The following is a 19,524-nucleotide window of genomic DNA, read 5'->3' as shown; positions in this document are numbered from 1 at the left end:
CAAGCCTCCCGGCACCCTACCGATCCCGGGTCCTTTTACTCGAGGACCCTCCCACTTTGTAAAGCGAGGCGGAAGTAGCTGGGGGGGGCGGGTAACATGCCCACTTCCGGTGTTACTTTGAGCCTTTCTAGCCCGGCCGAGACCAGGTCGCCGCCTTCCCACGCCGCTTTCGTCCCGGCCTGACCCCTTTCCTGTGGGAGCCCCGCCCACGGCAAAGGTTTGGTTTTTCATTGGTGGAGGCTGGTAGCAGCGTCCGTCTTTCAACCAATGGACTCCGCTCTCTCTTCCCTTTGGTGAAGTCGGCTTCTCCTCCGGGCCGGCAGAGGGCGCGATAGCACGGGGCTCGAAGCCTAGGAGGCTCTCTGGCACGGAAGTGACATCACGCCACCGGAAATCCGCGGCCGCCGCGGTTGGGAGCCGTGCGTTTGGTGTTCAGTGAAGCCTTGGCGGAATCGTTTCCGCCCTCGACTGGTGCTAAGTGAGAAAACCGAGCTCCTGCAGGCAGGGCCTTGCACGTATTCACTCAGCGAGAAACTCTCCTGAGACCAGCGCGCTCCCACACGGCTCAGCGGAGGGACAGCCCCTATGGGAGCATTCCTCCGCCTGGGGGGCCGCCCGAGGCTGGTCTCCCAGAAATACCCCCTTTCACAGATGGGGAAAACGAAACCCAGAGAGAGACAGGGTAAGGTTACCAGTTTTAGCAAATACAATGCAAGACGCCCAGTTAGAGCTGAATTTCAGATAAACAAGTGACGTTTTTCTGTAAGAGTATCCCAAATACTGCACGGGATAATCGTTTACTAAAAAAGCGTCCGTCGTTTGTCTGAATTCAGGTTTATCTGGCAGTCCTAGGCCAAGGCCACCTAGCTAAGTGGAGGAGCAGAAAGAGCTCTTGTGGCACCGTGTGTGCCTTCCTTCCCAAGGACCCTCCCTCTGCAGGGTCCTGGCTGCTCTTCTGGAGCTGAGCCGAAGGGGCTAGATGCCCACCCGCCCCGCCCTCCATGACTAGTTTATTCAAAAGACGCTAAACACCTAGCCTACAGGCACAAATCCAGTCTCCAAGTGACGCTGGCAATTAAGAGATACTCCATATCTTTGTGGGGTTAACAGATTGGCAAGAAGAAAAAGTAGACAAAAATTACCTTGTGATCAACCGCTCTTTAGTATGATTAGATAGAGGATACTATGAATGCTTACAAAGCAGTACGTAACCAAGGCACAGAGGAGGAGAAAAGGGAGAGGTGCCTACGCTGAGATCTGAAAGATTCCTTCTTTCAGCAGTTATTTATGGAACAGCTATGTATAGGGCACAGTTCTAGGCACTGGGGACAGGGCAGTGAACAAAATAAATCTGTGCCTTTAAGAGCCGAATTCCAAATAGAAGGTATAGTATGTCAGAAGGTGAGCTATGGGGCGGGGTGGGGGAAGGGTACCAAGAGATAACAAAATGCTGGGGTGGGAATGTTAGTTTTTAAAGAGTGGTGGTGAGCAAGGCTTCACTGAGAAGGTGACATTTGAGCGAAGACCTGAAGGAGGGGGAGAAAGAGATCATGGAGCTCTTTGGGGCTGTAAAGAAATGGTGCCTGGCATGTCAGAGGAACAGAAATAAAGGAAATGGTGTATTATCTCCAATAGGATAGCTTCCTAAGGATATTCAGGGACAATCCTGATGTGGGGTTGTTTTGTTTTTTGTTTTGGTTTTGTTTTGTTTACCTAAAATAATGCCTTTAGGATCTAATTCTTATAAAATGTGACCTCACCTAACATGGACAGGGGGCCATTTTGTAGAGGGTATTCAAAAAGGCCTTTCCAAGGTGGTGACATTTAAGGTGACCCTTTAAAATGAGAATGAGTCAGCCCAGGAGAAGCAGAAGGAACAGCAAGGGCAAAGGCCTGGAGGCAGGAAAGAACCCTGTAATTGTGAGGAACTAAAAAGAGGCCAGTAGGCCGGAGCGTGGTGAAAGCAGAGTGGCAGATGAGATTGGTGAGGTAGGCAGAGATCTCAGCCAATTTTGCTTTTATTGGCATCACAGTGGGGATTGACTGAGGGATTTCAACAGAGGACTGACCAGATCAGATTCAGATTTCAGAAAGATACCTCTGACTGCTAGGAAGCTGCATCGAATCATTTTGCTGGTTGAATTTATACAGGTTTAGCTGCTCGCTCCAGAGGTGCCAGGAAGAGAATTTAAAATGGAGCAGATGGGGCGCCTGGGTGGCGCAGTCGGTTAAGCGTCCGACTTCAGCCAGGTCACGATCTCGCGGTCCGTGAGTTCGAGCCCCGCGTCAGGCTCTGGGCTGATGGCTCAGAGCCTGGAGCCTGTTTCAGATTCTGTGTCTCCCTCTCTCTCTGCCCCTCCCCCGTTCATGCTCTGTCTCTCTCTGTCCCAAAAATAAATAAACGTTGAAAAAAAAATAAAATGGAGCAGAGTATTGAGTGGGAACTTCCATCCTGTTGCCTTCCTTGTGGTCCCTTTATAGCTGGAATGAGCTGGCCTGGGCAGGTCTGTTTCCAAGGGGAGGGATGACACCCAGAGAGCCACAGTTTCCCTCTAGGACAAGGGTAGACAGAGGTGACAACTGTGTCCCTTGGACCTCTGTAAGGCTCCCTGGCTGGGCCCTTAACCAGGCTGTCGGGGGAAGGAAGTGCATGCTACCACCAGCCCACCAGGTCTCTTTCCTCTGATCTTTTGAATATACTTTCAATTATCTTTTCCAAGGTCCTGTCATGCTTCTGTTCCAGAATCATGTGGGGCTCCCTACGGCCTACAGAATTAAGATCAGACTCCTTACTCTCATTCAGGCTTCTCTATGACCACACTGCCCTGTGAGTTCCGTGAGGACTCCTCTGCATCCCCAGAGTCTACTGCAGGGCATGGCCACAGTAAATACTCAAGGAATTTCCTTTCAACATCATTTACTGAGCACCTAATGATGTGCCAGGCCCTGAGCTGGGTGCTTTATACCATTTTCTTACTTAATCCTCACAGTAACCCTTTGAGGGCAATTTGGCAGCCGCATTTTACAAATGAGGAAACATATTCAGACAGGTCAAGGTGCTATGTTTATTCACTTGTCCATATGACATACACTTTTTGAGCACCTAGTTCTAAGTAATGAAGACCTAGCAGTGAAAAAAAATAAAAGTTCTTGCCAAGCTCACATTCTGGAGGAGCTGACAGATGATGCACAGACAAACATGTAAGGGAGTGTGTCGAGTGCTGATAGGTACTGTGAAGAATAAAACCAGTTAAGGGAGAAGAGAGAGCCTGGAAAGTGCCTTTTCCAAAGAGTCATCAGAGAAGCCCTTGCCTGGGGAAAACATTTGAGTAGAACCTGAATGGAGTGAGCCCCACAGATAACCCGGAAAGGTCATTTCAGAGAGAGGGGGCAGTAAATGCAGGCCCAGCATGGGTGCCATGCGTGGAGTGTTTGAGGAATAGAGGGGCCAGTATGTCTGGGGAGTAGTGAGTAAGGGAGGAAAGGGAGCCCGAGAAGAAATTGGACAAGGACTTTAAATGTTATTCTTGATGAAATGGGAATCGGGTGACTGGATCCAGTGCTGAGTAGAGTGGACAGTGGAGGGGAAGGAGGGGGCCAGTCCCTGGGTGAGAGGTGACAGCTTGTTCCAGGAGTGGCAGTAGCAGGTCTGTTAAGCTCCCGGAGTAAGTAAGTGAGCTAGTAAGCCCACGGGAGGAGGCACAGATGGATTATGGGGAGGTGTTGAGAGGAGGGTGTCCCTTAGGTGAGGTCCCAGGGCAGGATGGGATTGGGAGAGGCCACCAGGAAAGTGACCTCTGGGGCAGCCAGCATGGCACGCAGTTTCACTGCCAGTGGCTTGCTTAGGGAGGCACTCAAAGGAGGCAAATGCCTGTGCAGCCCAGGCTCCAGGAGACCCCAGTCAAATTCCCCTGTACAGGCCTGAAAGGCCCTCAACATTCTCCACGTGTTTAATACTTTTCACACACAAAAAAAGATGGAAATGACAAAAACAACTGAAAAGAAATGACTGTTTATTACCAAGTAAGTCACATCAACTTCTCTGTATAGCTTTCTCAGAAAAGTAAGTTTCACACATTTCTTGCAGCAAATGGAACATGAAACCTTTTGGAAGGCTCCAGTGAGAAATCTGTTCAAACTCCCTGCCAGCTGCTGTCACTTTAAAAGCCACAGACGCATCTCCCCAGTGAACCTGCCTCAGACAAGGTAATGAGTTAGGCCTAGATCTCACTGCAGCCAGCGGTCTTAGCAGGGCATCTGCTGCCCTTGGAAGCAGACACCCGCTTCCAGCAGAAGAACCTATGTTTGCCCTCTCCTTCCCTTTCCTCCAAAAAAGCAGGAGTGGGCCCAGGTCTGCTTGGGCATCAAAACAGAAGTCTCAGAAATGGCCTCATAGACGAGGGCTGAGCCCAGCACGGTAATATGTAAAACCTGGTCGTGGGTGAATAACTAAGGGGCAGTAGAGTGACCCTTTCTGATTGGTCTCTGAATCTCTTGGTGTCCTGTCAGCCTATTTAGTGTCAAAGTATCAAAAAGTAGGCCAAGCCTGGAAAAGATATCTCTGCTTTTGACAAGCACCCAGTTCACTCAGAACACACTGCCTCATTAGATGACCTCAGAGCCACACGCAGGACCCAGGACTGGCTGAGATGCTGAGACAGGATGACGAGATATGATATTACGACTTACAATAATAAATGTACATTTTGTTTTCACCCCCATTCCTGGCACAGAGATCCTAAAAATCTTTGGAATTTCCTAAGCGATGAGAGTGACAAAGGTGTCTTTTGTTATATCCTACCCTCAAACTCTGGGGAGGGGAGGAGGCTGGAGATTGAGTTCAATCACCGGTGGCCAATGATTTCATCAGTCCCGTGTAGGTAATGAAGCCTCCATAAAAACCCAAAGGACAGGGTTTGGAGAGCCTCCAGGCTGGTGCGACATGGAGGTGCTGGGAGGGAGGTGCACGCTTTCTCCACACCTTGCCCTGTGCAGCTCTTCCTCTGGCCATTCCTGAGTTACATCCTTTCACAATAAACCAGGAATATAGGAAGTAAAGTGTTTCCCTGAGTTCTGTGACCCATCCTAGAAAATTAATTGAACCCAAGGAAGAGAGTCATTGGGATCTCCAATCTACAGCCTGTTGGTCCAAACACAAGGCACAGCCTGGACTTGGCGATTGGTATCTGAAGTGGGGTGGGGCGGGGGCAGTGAGGAAGTCTTCTAGGACTGAGCCCTCAACCTATGGGATCTGAAGTGATCTCTAAGCAGATAGTGTCAGAATTGAATTGGACTGTGGGATACCCAGCTGGTGTCAGAGAATTGCTTGGCGGTGTGGGGGAGGAAAAAAACAACAACAACCCACATACCAGGCTTACCCAGAGAGAAGCTCAAGTGAAGGTATAAAAACATTATTAATATGTCTGGAACAGACAAATCCATGGGGATGGAAAGTAGATGAGTGACTGCCAGGGGCTGGGGAAGGGGAAAAAGAGGAGTGAATGCTGATGAGCACAGGGTTCCTTTTTGAGGTAATATACATGTTCTGGGATCGGACAGTAGTGATGGTTGTACAAACTCCGTGAATTATACTAAAAACCACTGAATTCCGTGCTTTGAAAGGGTGGATTTCAAGGCACGTGAATTACATTTTAATGGTTTTTAATTGCAGAAGAAAAATCTTTTGACTCCCCTGTAGCAGCGAGGGGAACTCTAAATCTGAACTCCTTTGCTAAGCAACTCACATACCCCAGGTGCATAGCCTGGGACCCTAGCAGTGTGAAGGAGGCTTTATCCTGATGATAGACTTCCAGTCGAGAAGACGTCAGTCTCAGGGCCCCTGGCACTGGATGTGGCAGTGCCCCGGGGCCACCCTGTTACAGCAGTTACTGCCTGAGTAAGTGACACCAACCTCCATGTATTTGTATTAATCCTACTGCCTCGCAGACCTGCAAGGGGAGTAAGCGTGCAGGTCTCCTCAAGACCTCTCAAACACCCATCTCTTTGCTCTTTATCTTTGGTATGTATTTCCAGAGCCGTGTCAGATATTCAGTTGCCCCTGTGTTGGGCCAGGCCTTAGGCTGGGTATTGGGTTCACATCGAGGCCCCTCACCAGTCAGGAGATGCAGCTCTAGGGCTGAAGGGTGGCAGGCAGCTCTGACCCCTACCTCAACCCTAACAGCTCACTCTTCCTCATGACACCAGGCATCGCAGCCTATGCAGAGGAAGGAGATGAGTCAGAGAAGCTGGGTGCCAGTGGGAGAGACTGCAGCCAGGTCAGGACTGAAGCAGAGGGCATGGGGTCATCAGTGTAGGGTGGGCTAGGCCCTGGCCTAGCCCAGGCTGCTTTGTGAATTGAACTGCTAGATTCCACTGAAGTATTAAAAAAAAAAAAAAAAAAAAAAAAAAAAAAAAAAACCTAAATATTTATTTGCTTCATATTTACAAAGTAGGAAGGAGACCAAGGGAGACCCCCAAGAACACCCCCACACCTGGCTGACCAGGCCCCTTGCGCTGCAGAGGAGTCAGACACAACTGGAAGGGACAGGATTTATGTTGCATACTTGAACTACAGTGAGTGTAAGACTGGTCCTATTTACAGGGCAGAAACACTACAGGTGGGGCATGGGAGGCAGCAGAGTGAGCACCAGAGTCCTGGCCAAAGGGTGCCCCTGCTCGCTGCCTTCCCCAAGTCTCCCAGAGGCATCTCTGCGGCCCCGCTAGAGTTCTCCAGGGGTGGGGGGGGAACGGGGTCCGCTCACATGATGCTCGCCGGCGTGAAGACAGGGCCCACGCACAAGGTGTCTGTGATCTCCCAGCCACAGGACAGAGGCTTGCACATGCCCTCGGTGTCCTCGTCCTGTTCTGCAGGCAGCAGCTGCCCTCGAAGGGCTTCCCTGCAGGCAAGAGAGGGGCACTGGAGGCAGCCAGCACGGGGCCCACAGGCCAGGGGCTCCTGAAGGCCCCTGCACCAGAAGACCCAGCTCCCTCGGTATAGGGTTCCCACATGGGCCCCAGAGCCCAGCCTAGGGCAGGCGTGGGGCAGGTCTGCTGAACTGTCCCCGCACCGCTCTATTCTCCCCTATGGTCCACCTCCACAGTAAGGGGAGAGGAACCCACATTTATTGAGCACTCACACTATATGCCAGACGTTGTGCCAGGCACTTTACTTACAGTGTCTAATTGTATCCTCCCCCAAATCATATAAGCGCAGCATTATTATCCCCATTTTACCGGTAAGGAAGTTGAGACCCAGAGAGAAGTGACCTGCACAAGGTCACGTCCTTAGAAGGTGGTAAAACTAGGATTCAACCCAACTGTTTCCATCTAAATCCCACAATCTTTATAGCCCAGGCTTAGGACTTTAAAGAATAAAATCATCTCCTGCCCCCTCTCAAAATCCCTACGAACCTACCTACCCAGGTTGATAAATGGCTCTACCATCTGACCAGCTGCTCAGCCACAAGTTGGGAATCTTGTTCTCACACCCAGTCCATCCCTGCCAAACCCAGCTCCAGAATTCCCTCACAGGCACCCATCTCTCTCCATTCCCAGTGCTGCCACCATCTCTAGCCGGGGCTACACGGCCTCCCTGCTCTGCTCCTGCCACCACACGATTCAGGCCCAGGTTCGTCTTTCCAGGAGGCAAATTCCTGTCCTTGAGTCATCAGCAGCTTCTGTTTGCTCTCAGACGCTGCTCAGCCCAGTCTCCCACCTGCAGGAGGGCCTCCCTCTTTGCTGATGTGTGCAGTTGGTGATCAGGCTGTTCCCTTCTGGCGGAAGGCTCCCCAGGCCAAGCACCCTCTGTCTGTCTCCTCATCGCTCGAAATGAATTGGCCCAGTTTCTTAAAAAGTATCAGTGGCTCTCTACTGCCTTCAAGATCAAGTCCAACCTGGACCTGCAAGGCCCTCCTCCATCCAGTCTTCCGCACAGGCCACTCCAGTCAGGCACAACTACTTGCAGCTCTGTGAATGGACTGGACTCAAGCCCCCACATCTCTCGGCCCAGACTGCTCCCTTTCAGCTTTCCTGCGCCTGGCTGCCTCCTCCGTACCCATCAGCCCTGACCACCCCTCCCCAGGCTGCCGTCTCTCACTCCCCAGTACCTTTCTGCCCTCTGTGCCAGTGTCCACGTGTGCAGGTCACCATGCTGTCTGAGGTGCTCTTTTCCCCCCAGGGCCCAGCACAGAGCCAGGCTTGAAAGCAGGATGTTTTGCCGGGATTTCTTTGATATGGGGAATTTTTCAGCATGGTCGTTTTAATACATCAAAATTTTTTGTTTCTAGTAATGAAGAAACTGACTCCCCACAACCTCCTCTGTTTGCTTAAGGTGGAGCTGGGATGGGATAAGGAGGCCTGTGTGGTAGATTTTTTAAGTTTGTTTCAGGCCTTGTCACAATATCCCTGAGGTCACAATGGCTGCATCAGTCCATCCTGTGTCCTTGCGGGGAGGAGGTACAACCAAGGACTGTTGACTGGATGAATGAAATGTGACTTTGATGCTGCGCCCCATCAAGCGGGGGTTGCTACATTGTTGGGGGGAGGGGGTCCCTCAAGCATCTAGTGTGTCCCCCAGGACACAGGCAGCACTCACTCCTGAGGCCCAACATGGAAGTCCCCCCAACTGCTCCTGCCTCCCCAGGCATCTCCCAGCCCCGAAAGGGGGCTCTTCACCACTGACCAAAACTCTCTGTGATAGCACGGATCCTGCAGAGTTGTGTGCAGGTGAGAGGAAATAATCATATGATTCCTGACCTAAGGCCTGACAGGCTCAACAAACGTGACTTCTGTCTGCCTTGTGCCCCCCTTGCCACCCTGAATCCCAGCACTGGCCCGGTGAGGCAAGCAGGGCTAGTGTGTGCATTTCCTGTGAGGCTCGGCCAGCAGGCAAGTCGTTCCCGGGCCACAGAGCAGCCACCCAACTGGTCTGCTCAGTCCACATCTGCCCTTGTCCTCCCTTATTCCCCCCCGAGTAGCCACCGTGGTCTTTCTAAAATCCAAACCTGACCACGTCACTCCCCTGCTTCAAATCAGTCCATGCTTTGCACTGCTCAAAGCCTTTCACTCGGCTTTCAAGGCCCTTCCCAGATCCAGCCCTGCTCCCTCTCCAGCCACAGCCAGCCTCAGTTTCTTGAAGGCAGCATGCTCACTCCCTGTTCCTTCTGCCTGGAGCCCCCTACTGCCTCCTGCTGGCTAACTCCCATTCATTTACCATCTTCTTTCCTTTGGGGAAGTCGGTCTGGGCATCAGGGAGGGTTCTCAGGTTCCACAGCCCAGCCTCGCCCCCCCGGTATTATGAGGAGTGCCTGTCTACCTGTGTCTCTCACAGGGTGCTGAGCTCCTCAGGGGAGGCTCCATCTCATTCATGGCCATGGCAAGGTGCCAAGTGCAGGCCTCACTTGGAATCAGCAGCCAAGAGCTACTTGTCAAGCTGGATTACATGCAAGCCAGTCTCAATTCTCAGATTTACCCCCTTTCCCTACCTGTTCCCTTCTCCTCCCCGACCCCCTTCTCAGGGCCCCCTTACCAGGCCACCCGGGACATGGCATACGTGACTCGGCATGTCTGGGCCCCCTCAAGGAGGGAACCCATGCCCACAGTGTAGGCGCCCATGTTCTCAAAGACCAGCCAGTCCCCTACGTGTAGTTGCGGCAGCCACAGGCCCTCAGCTATGCAGTCACAGCCATCGACCACAGGGCCCCACAGGCTGCTGCTGTACAGGGGCTGCTCCATGGATGATTTCTGCAGGAGACAGGGATAGTCACATTGAGCGCAGCCTTAGCATTCCTCCCTCAAAAGCTTTCCATGGCTCCCATAACCAGTTCAGTAAAGACTGGATGGGCACGTAAGGCCCTCCAGCTTCTCTGCACTCATTGCCTTATACATTCTGAAGCCACAATGCCTGGTCTTAAAGCCAGCCTCCAAGACTTACTAGCTGTGTGACCTTGGGCAAGGTACTTAATCCCTCTGTGCCTCAGCTTGCTCATTTGTAAAATGGGAATAATTGTAGTACCTATCTCCTAGGATTACTGAAAGGATCAGTGAGCATATGTAGAGCATTCATAACAGTATCTGGCACATGACAAGGGCCCAGTAAGGTAGCGCTATCATTATTGTTATTGTTACCACCTCCTCACTTTAGTCTTCACTGGCATATCTGCTGCTTTCCGAACCTCTGTAGCTCTTCCCCCTTCCTCAAATCCACCTTGACCTCTGGGCCCAGCCCTGGGGCTCCCTTTTCTATGAAGGCCTCCCAGTTGCTCTCATTTCCATGCCAGGCCCCATCGGAGAAGCCAGAAGTACATAGGTGAGTAGAACCCACCCTCCCTTGGGCTCTCAGACAGGGGAGGAAGATGGGCCTCCAACAGATAATCACAGGGTGGCCTGGCAGAGGTCACAGAGGACCCCATGGGGTAGACAGAAATTCCTCCCATTCAGGAAAACTGAGGCTCTGAGAGATTGAGTGGCTTGCCCAAAGACACACCCACCAATTACATAAAATGTTTTTTCTTAAATGACTGAAAAATCCAGGAAAGAACTCTGTAACACAGACCATTGGCTGACAACCAGTGCAATTTGTCACAGTGTGGGATCCTGCCAGGCAGGTCCTAGGAGGAGAGGTCATGACCGAAAGATGGATGTGAGCAAACCCTGACTGCCTTTTAGTCCCCTTGTCCGTCCCTGCTGTGCCATGTTCCAGTCACTCCAGTTGCCCTGGGCTCCCAGGGAAACCCTGTTTCCCTTCCCCCAGCCCCAGCACACCCCATGATGTTCCCTGAGGAACGCCACCAACTCCTAATTTTCCTTCAGGTCTCAGCTACAATGGCTTCGTGAAAGTCTTTGCTAAAGCTCCATGCTCCACCCACAAACTTTGCCTTCATGGCCTTTGTCAAAATTTATAATTAGGTATTTGTGAAATGTATCTGCTCAGGCCTGTCTTCCCTGTCAGACTATAAGTTCCATGACCCCAGAGATCATGAATGACCTCCTTGTTCACCCCACCGTCTCCTCCATGCCTAGCAATCTGGCATATAGTAGGTGCTTTTATGAATAATATCTTTTAAATGAATGAATGAAGGGGTGCCTCGGTGGCTCAGTCGGTTGGGCGTCCGACTTCAGCTCAGGTCATGATCTCGCGGTCCATGAGTTCGAGCCCCGTGTCGGGCTCTGTGCTGACAGCTCAGAGCCTGGTGCCTGTTTTGGATTCTGTGTCTCCCTCTCTCTGACCCTCCCCCGTTCATGCTCTGTCTCTCTCTGTCTCAAAAATAAATAAACATTAAGAAAGAAAAAAATTAAAATAAATAAAATGAATGAATGAATGAATAGCAAATATGAGTGGTGAGAAAGGGAAGGAAGGAAGGAGAGAGAAAGGGAGAGAAAGAAAGGGAGGAATAGAAGCCATCCAGAGTCTAGAAGGAGGTAGTAGAGAAGACCAATGAGGAAAAAGAAAAGGTGCTTCAATTCCTTAGCCAGCAGCAGGAATGCATAAAATTGAGAAAGAAAAGCCATAGATTCCATAGGCAGAAAAAATATTCATGTATATGAGAAGTTAGTAAGCCATTAGTCTCATTAATAAAGAAAAACATGCACATATTAAAAGTCGGAAATTCAAACTATCCTATATTCATTAATTGATCCATTCAACAAATACTTATTGAGCACCTACTATGTGCCAGGCTCTGATCTAGGGGCTGGGAAGTTCATATTTTAAAAAAGGGAGACAAATATATCCTTGTTCATATAACTTAATGTTCTTGTTTATGAGCTTTTTGTTAATAAGTAAAATTGATCTCAATTGCTCTGAAGTATTTCCCTTAGCTCCACTTCTTAAAAAACATTAAGCTAATTTCTAAAGCTTTTGGGGGAAAATTCTATATATGAATCTATGAGGATCCTGAGAAAAGAGGTTCCAAAGGTTCTTTCACAATAAAGTAAAAAGAAAAGACACACTTGCATTATAATGAGTTCTCTTCTTATTAGTGGCATAAATAAAAAATCAGTGGGGAAAAAAATTAACTTCGCAGGGAATAATGCAAAGCTATCCTTTTGCCATTTAAAGCCATTTTTTTAGGGGCACCTGGGTGGCTCAGTCAGGTGAGCATCCAACTCTTGGCTTCAGCCCAGGTCATGATCTCCTGGTTTGTGAGTTCAAGCTCCACGTCAGGCTCTGCACTATCAGTGTCGTCCAAGAGCCTGTTTGGAATTCTCTCTCCCTCTCTGACCCCACCCGGCTTGTGCTCTCTCTCTCTCTCTCTTGCTCTCAAAATAACTTAAAAAATTTTTTAAGCCATTAAAAAAAAAAAAGAAACAAAAAGTGCAAAATAAATATTCCAAAAGCATGTGGCAACACACTTGTTAAGTCCTCACTCTTTTTATGAGTCTGGAAACTGAGTGGAAATGGACAAGCACCTGTAAAAATATCAGCTGCCCAATATGCTACGAGGCCCCCCTCTGTGAGAGGGCAGAGCATGTCCACCACTACTTGACAGCTCATCTGAGAGGCAGCTGCAATTCCCATTTTACAGATAGGAAAAGTCAGAGAGTGGAAGTGACCTGCTGCAGATTCTGGAGGATGTTAGTAGCAGAACTCCGAGTGGTCCTGGACAAGGGGCCTCCTAGCTGCACCAATGGGCTGCCTTCCTCAAAGAGGCCCAATAAGTAAGTGGATCCACAGAAGAAATAAGATCAAACACTTAAAATGTTTAGTGGCCCTGATGGAGTCCTCACATAATTCCCCAACTTTTAAAGAATGAATCAATAATCCCTATTCTACATAAAGTACACAAAAACATTTTAAAAGGAAAAAAATGGAATGAACAAGAGCAGCACACAAAAAGGGGAAAAAGCAGAACAAAAACATATGGTCACAATTTAACTTATGAACATACAGGAAAATCTGAAATGAAACCGTAACTAACCAAATCTGCCCTCCTAGTCAAAGAATCACCTTCAGTGATTTCCTTCAATATGGAACAATATAGACAATTTGCCTCTGTATGAAAGGCAGGGACAATATGAGCAAGGCGAACACTGACTTCATCATAATATGGAAAATATAGATCTACAATTGAAATCTAATTTTCCTAGTACATGTCACTATGGCATTCAATAGCCTATACCGTCTATTCTTGATTAAAACTACAGACAAAACAAAATCAAACCCCACAATGCAGAGAAACTATTTAAAATAAAGAGGCAACTCTAACTTAATGGAAATACATTAGAATGGCCTCATTTCAGAACCAGAAGCAACCTTAGTAATTAAGTTCAGCCCTTCATTTTTCAGATGAAGAAACCAGAGAAACAGGCTGAGATTAAGGTCAGTTACTTAGCCAGTATATGGTAAAGTCAGGACCCATGTCTTCTGACTCCACGTCTGAAGCTTTCTGTCACCATTCCTATCTTATATATCATCTAATAGCCATTAGGAAAAAAAAATATTTTAAAAGGTATAGTATATAGAAAATGAAAAAAAATAAAATATCACATTGCAGATAACATGTTTGCTTACCTGGAAGATCCAAAGGGAAGGAGGTAATTTATTAGAGGAAATGAAGGAGTCTCGGCATGCAAGCCATTATCTCAGCTCAAAAACACAGGGAAATGTTTCCATTCACAATAGTAATGAAAGCATTACATTATTAAATTCTTGGATGTACTTGGGCCACAATAACTTATTCAAAGAAAATAATAAAACCTTAATGAGAGAAATAAAATACAAGAGCTCTACACTCTCTTAACTGGAAAAACTTAGTAAAGCAAAAAAGAGAATTCTTCCCAATTTAATAGATTAAGTAGACTACTACTAATTAAAACCCCCAAGATATTTTTCTGAATGTTAGACATGGCATGATAAAAGAATAAATGTGAGCCTATCAAAGAATACTAATAAGCAATAATGATAGACTCAATTTTGTTAAATATTTAATTCCTACAAAAGAATATTTATACCATGTGTAAGATGTAAAGAAAAATAATAAAATGAATATCTGTGTATCCACCACCAGCTAAAGAAATATAAAATTTCTAATATCTTTGAAACTCCCGCGTGGCCCACCCAGTGACATGCCACTTCCCTAACCCCTCCGGAAGTAACCATTATCCTGAATTTTGTTTTCATTATTCTCTTGCTTTGTTTTCCACAAGCATAGTATTTAGTTTTGTACACTTCTGAAATTTATGTAAACGAAATTATAGAGTATATAATCTCTGCAACTTGCTTTTTTTGTTGTTGAAACTTACACTCCCAAGATTCATCCAACTAATATATAGATATAGATATAGATATAGATATAGATATAGATATAGATATAGATATAGATATATACAGGTGTGTGTATATATATATATATATATATAGCCATAATTCACAATATGCTGCATAGAATCCATTATATGGAATACACGGTAATTTGTTTATCTATTACCCTGCCAACAAACATTAATGTTGTTTCCAATGTTTTATATTATAAAAATTGCTCCTGTGAACATTCTTGTATTTTTCCCCAAATACATATGGGAACTTGCTGGAAGATACGTTATACACACGTCTAACTTTACCTGAGTAATGCCAACTTGTTTCCCAAAGTAGAAATACCAACTCCTACCTGTCAGTGTCTAAGAGATCCAACTACTCTATACCCTCACCAACTTTTGATATTGTCATGCTTTGTGTTTTTCTAATCTAGTCAGTAGAAAATGGTGTCTCCTCATTTGTATTTCCTTGATTACCAAGGAGGTAGAGCACTTTTTCATTTTCTATTTGGATTTCCTCTTCTGGGAAATGCCTGTTAAAGTCTTTTTGCCTTATTTCTGTTGCTTTCTATTTTGTATTGCTTTTCTTATTTTCTTAGATTCTTACATAAGAATCCTCCATATATTCTGTCTACTAATCCCTTATCAGTTTATATATGTGTTTCCATATTTTCTTACAGAGTGTGATTGCCTCTTTCCTTTTGCTAACAGATGAACAGAAGCTCTTCATTTTAGTGTAGACAAACATCAGTTTCTTCCTTTTTGGTTTTTAAGAGATTTTTCACTGTTCTTCCTTGTTTCAAGGTCAGACAGATATTCTCCTATATTGATATCTGGGATTTATATTCACATGTGCTGTGAGATAGGGATTCAATTTCATTTTTTGCATGTGGACAATCAGGTGTCCCAGCATCATATATTAAACAATCCCCAGTGATCTTCTTTGCAAGCCCTATCAAAAATCAAGTTTCTAGATATATATGGGTCTTTCCTGTGCTCTCAACTATGGTTTTTTGCCTAATTGTTTTATGCTGGTGTCCAAACTAAATCATTTTAATTATCATCAGTGTTGGTAATTACATTATATAGTTATCTAGATATTATATATTTCTATTATATACATTATCCATTATATTATCTATTTTTATTATTTTATGGTTACTCTAAACATTTACCTTTTAACATGCATGCCTAACTTAAAGTCTAAAGTCTAAAATTAATCAATATCTTCCTCTCAGTTAAAAACCCTAGAACACCAACTTGGTCACTTTACCTCCCTACTTACATTCTCATGTTGTCCAGTGTTCTAGTTGATCTTATTTGTGGCAGAGGCTGCTAATTGCCTACCCCAGCAATTCCAACCCTCAGTTTTTTCTAGGAACATGACCACCTAGAATAAAGACCATATTTGCTAACTTTCCTTGCAGGTAGTTAGGGCCATGGGACTAACATCTTAGCCCCATAGCTATGGGATAAAAACACAAGTGTTATGTGGCTACTTTTAGGAAGTTTCTTTAAAAGACAACTGGCACATGGGCTTTACTTCTTCTTCTTTCCTGTAAGGGCTGGAACTTCATTTTGTATCTACCAAGATGAGGACAACACCTAGAAATAGGTACAAGTAGAAGCAATATGGTTCCATATGACCCTAAAACCACTATACCAGTTCTGGATTGCCTGCGTCTAGACATCTACATGAGCAAAATAAGCCTCAGTATTTCATTCAAGTCATGTAAGTTGGGATCTACTCACAGCTGAAGCTAATCACACCTGAAACCTATTTTAACCCCACAAATTAACTGTTATTGTTGGGGTGGTGGTGACAGTCAATGATCCTTTGGATATACCCAAATATTTAGCTATCTTTGGTCACCATTCCTTCTTGCAACTCAGACCATCCATCTGGAATCATTTTTCTTATGCCTGAAGTATATCCTTTAGAACTTCTGTTTGTGAAGGTATGTCTCTCAGTATTTGCTTTGTCTGAAAATGCCTACATTCCATACTCATTCTTGAAAAGCAATTTTGCTGGATACAAAATTCTAGGTTGGTACATTAAGGCTGCTACCCCAGGATCTCCTCCTTCCATTGTTATGGGAGAAAAATAAGCTGTAAGTCTGTCATTATTCTACAGGTAGTCTTCTGTCTCAATTCTCTCACTAGTTTTAAGATCTTCTCTTTGTCCATAGTATTCAAGTCTCACTAATGTTTGGGATTTGTTTGGATTTCCTAAATCTGAAGATAGGTCTTACTCTCTCCCAGTCTATTGACTCTCTGCCAGTTATTAACTTTTTACCTCTCAGCCCCCAATCCACCCTTCTTTGCCTTGCTTTGTGGTACTGGAGCTGAACGCTATAGACTTTCCTTATTTGCCAGGTAGCTCTAAGTTAGGCTTTGTCAACAGAGGTTGCTGGCAAGATCGGGAAGAAAAGACTTTTCCTCTTTTAGTATGCTGTTTTTCTTTGTGGCCCCCTATGGCTCAGCATATGAGGGTCTGGTAGTTCTTACCTCAGTGGCCTTCACAGTTCAACCTTGGCCCACACCCTCCAGCAAGTTTCCTCTCCACTCAGCAGCAGGCTGCCCCTATGAGTCAGTTGTGGTGGGCACCCTCTGACAAGTTTCTTTGTCACTGGCAGGCTGCATGTCTCTGTGACAGTCACAGCCTTTCTTCAAAGGTTTCAACCTCAGCCTTGGAAGGGGAGCCCTCCTCTGAGTTGCTTCCTTCTTCACTCTCTCTTACCAGTGGTAGTAACTGCTTTTGACCCTTTTAGTAATTAACCATATTTAAGTGTTGACAATTCTTTATATTAAAATTTCCCTGTTCAAATTACTGGTGTGGTTTCTGTGTCCTCATGCAATCTCTTCCTGAAACTATGATTATAGTTCAGACATTATGCCTTCTCACTCTATCTGCCACTTCCTGTGCCTTTCTTATTCTCTGTCTCCATGTCTTTGTGCTACATTGGCATAATTACTTTAGCTCTGTCTTCCCATTCTCTAATCCTCTCTTCAACTGTCTCTAATAGCTTTGCTTAGTCTGTGCACTATTGCAATTTTCATACTTTTCATTTTTAGAAGTTCTATTTAATCCTTTTAAAATCTGTTAGATAATATTTTTATATTTGCTTATTCTTTGATATAATTTTCAGTTTCTTATTTCTTTAAACATTGTAAATATTTTGTTTTATCTTTAACATATGATAATTCTAATACATGAAATAATTGCAGGACTGATTCTGCTGTCTGTGACTTCTGCTGGCTTTCCTTCAGGGTGACCTATTTCTTTGTGTTTTGTGATTTTTTAATGTGAGCTCATGTACTTTGGCACTTGTGAGAATTCTTAGAAGCCTAGGCTGAATATTTCTACTGCAGAGAGAAGTTGTGTTTGCTTCTGCAAGATAAAATAAATTCTAGCCTTGAGGTTTATCAGACAACACATCAGACAATATGAATTTGGGCAACAAAGCCAGGAAAAGGCTGGCTTATGGCTGTAAATTCTTAATTTTGTGCCCTCTTCCAACCACTACCAAGGTCAAAAAGACATGTTTTTTTTTTGTTGTTGTTGTTGTTGTTTTTGCTGGCCTCCTCTGTGGGACACGTGTTTTCTGGTTTACCCTTACACTGATGATGATGTACTTTTGGGGGGTCCACAGCTTTATGTGAGGGATCCTATCAGATTCCCCATCCTGACTGAGTCCCTAGGAACCCATGCAGCTATCAAAACTGAAGATCAATGCTACAAGGATTCAGCATACACTCCCAGAGAGAAACCAGTTTCAGAGTTAGGTTTTCTCTCTAGGTTAATTAATTCATTTGACTCATATTTGAATAGTCACTATTTTATGTGCTTGGGACACACTGGCAAACAAAATAGACAAAGTCCTTGTCCTATGGGGTTTACAGTCTAGCAGGAGGGAGGCAAACAACAAAATAAAGAAGTAAATTATATAGTATATTGAGAGATAATAAATGATATGAAATAAAAGAAAGAACAGAGTGGGGGAGGGGCAGGTTGCAGTTTTATATAAAGCATAAGGTCTCACTGAGAAGATGACCTTTGGGCAAAGATGGAAAGGAGGTAAAAGAGTGAGCCCATGTGGTACTTAGAAGAAAGGCGATACGGGCAGAAGAGCAGGTGCAAAGGTACTAAGGCAGGAATGTGCCTGGGGGAGTTTGACGAACTGCAAGGAGGCTGCGGTCACTGCAATGGGATGAGCAAAACCAGAGAGTGGTGAGGGAGGGGATCAGAGAAGAGACAGGGCGGGTCACAGAGGGCCTTAGAAGCCCCTGGAAGGCTTTGGCTTTAATCTGAAGCGGGATGGGAACCAGAGTAGGGTTTTAGGCAGTTTTAATAAAACTAGACGTGATTTGACTTACATTTTTAAAGGATCTCTCTGGTTAGTGGGTGGAAACTAGACTGGCTTTCACTCTAAGTGGAGATGCCTGCTTTCATTTAATTTTGACCTCTGAAGGATCCCCTGCTCTCTTGTAAGTCAGGATACCGTTTTCTTTGCTGTCAGTGGGGCGGCTGTTGAGAGTATCTAGACTACCACGTTGCTGGAAATAGAAGGCACCCTACTGGTTTTCTAAACACAGTACAAAGCTATTGTCAAAACACTACGGAATAGGCTGAACAAGGAAAAAAATTATCAAAAGGTCAGGATAAAGACAAGACATAGTTGAAAAAAAAATAAAACTAGTGTATAGTATGGCAAAGAGTAATTTAAAAAAAGCATTAGGAATCATTACTTAAGGATTTTTAAGATAAAAACTAACCAGATCCACACTTGACAAATGCTATTGCAATACACTCAAGACAGAGTCCTGCTTTTTTAACCATAAAACACTAGAATAAAATACAATGGCAAGTAAGAAAGCCCAATCTTGTCAACAGAGAGAGGGTCTTCAGGTTGAGTGGGGTGACTGAAGCTTGTACCCTGAATTTTGGTTCCCAAGATTCTTATAAAACTTCTGTGGTACTTACCTCATCTGGGCCCCTCTCCGCACCCAACTATAGCTTGCATTTATAAAGTGCCAATTCACATTTATTAAGTCGTATCTTTAACCCTAAATATCTGTCATTTTAGACCACTCAATGAATGCTTAAAATGTCTATACATTAAAATTCCACCTGGGGCACCTGGGTGGCTCCGTCATTTAAGGTCCGACCCTTGATTTTGGCTCAGGTCATGACTGCACAGTTTGTGAGACCAAGCCCCAAACTGGGCTCTGTGCTGACAGCTGGAGCCTGCCTGGGATTCTCTCTCTCCC

At 45.6% G+C, this 19,524-nt stretch overlaps 1 protein-coding gene and 1 long non-coding RNA gene across 8 annotated transcripts in view; one reads left to right on the top strand and one right to left on the bottom strand.

Annotated features, from left to right (window-relative positions):
• The first annotated feature begins 179 nt into the window (after nucleotides 1-179).
• On the top strand, nucleotides 180-9,468 carry LOC147577904 (uncharacterized). Its single transcript, XR_015254595.1, has 3 exons — nucleotides 180-682; nucleotides 4,088-8,724; nucleotides 9,329-9,468. It is a non-coding gene; the product is annotated as an uncharacterized LOC147577904 (long non-coding RNA).
• The window catches only part of AZIN2 (antizyme inhibitor 2), a 33,436-nt gene continuing 20,447 nt past the window's right edge, over nucleotides 6,536-19,524 (bottom strand). For 5 of the 7 annotated variants that reach the window (XM_086716365.1, XM_086716364.1, XM_025935341.2 and 2 more), the window contains 2 exons: nucleotides 9,527-9,741; nucleotides 6,536-6,896 (listed from right to left, as the gene is read on the bottom strand). In XM_086716365.1, the coding sequence (XP_086572491.1) occupies nucleotides 6,758-6,896; nucleotides 9,527-9,741 (354 nt within the window). In that variant the 3' untranslated portion in view covers nucleotides 6,536-6,757. The remainder of the gene's footprint in view (nucleotides 6,897-9,526; nucleotides 9,742-19,524) is intronic. The other 2 variants (XM_086716366.1, XM_086716367.1) reach the window with 2 other exon arrangements.

This window comes from Puma concolor, chromosome C1, assembly GCF_028749965.1.
Source record: "Puma concolor isolate L17-30 chromosome C1, mPumCon1.1.hap2, whole genome shotgun sequence".
NCBI classification, from domain to species: domain Eukaryota; kingdom Metazoa; phylum Chordata; class Mammalia; order Carnivora; family Felidae; genus Puma; species Puma concolor.
The sequence above is the reverse complement of the archived record's forward strand: the minus strand, read 5'-3'. Positions and strand labels throughout refer to the sequence as shown.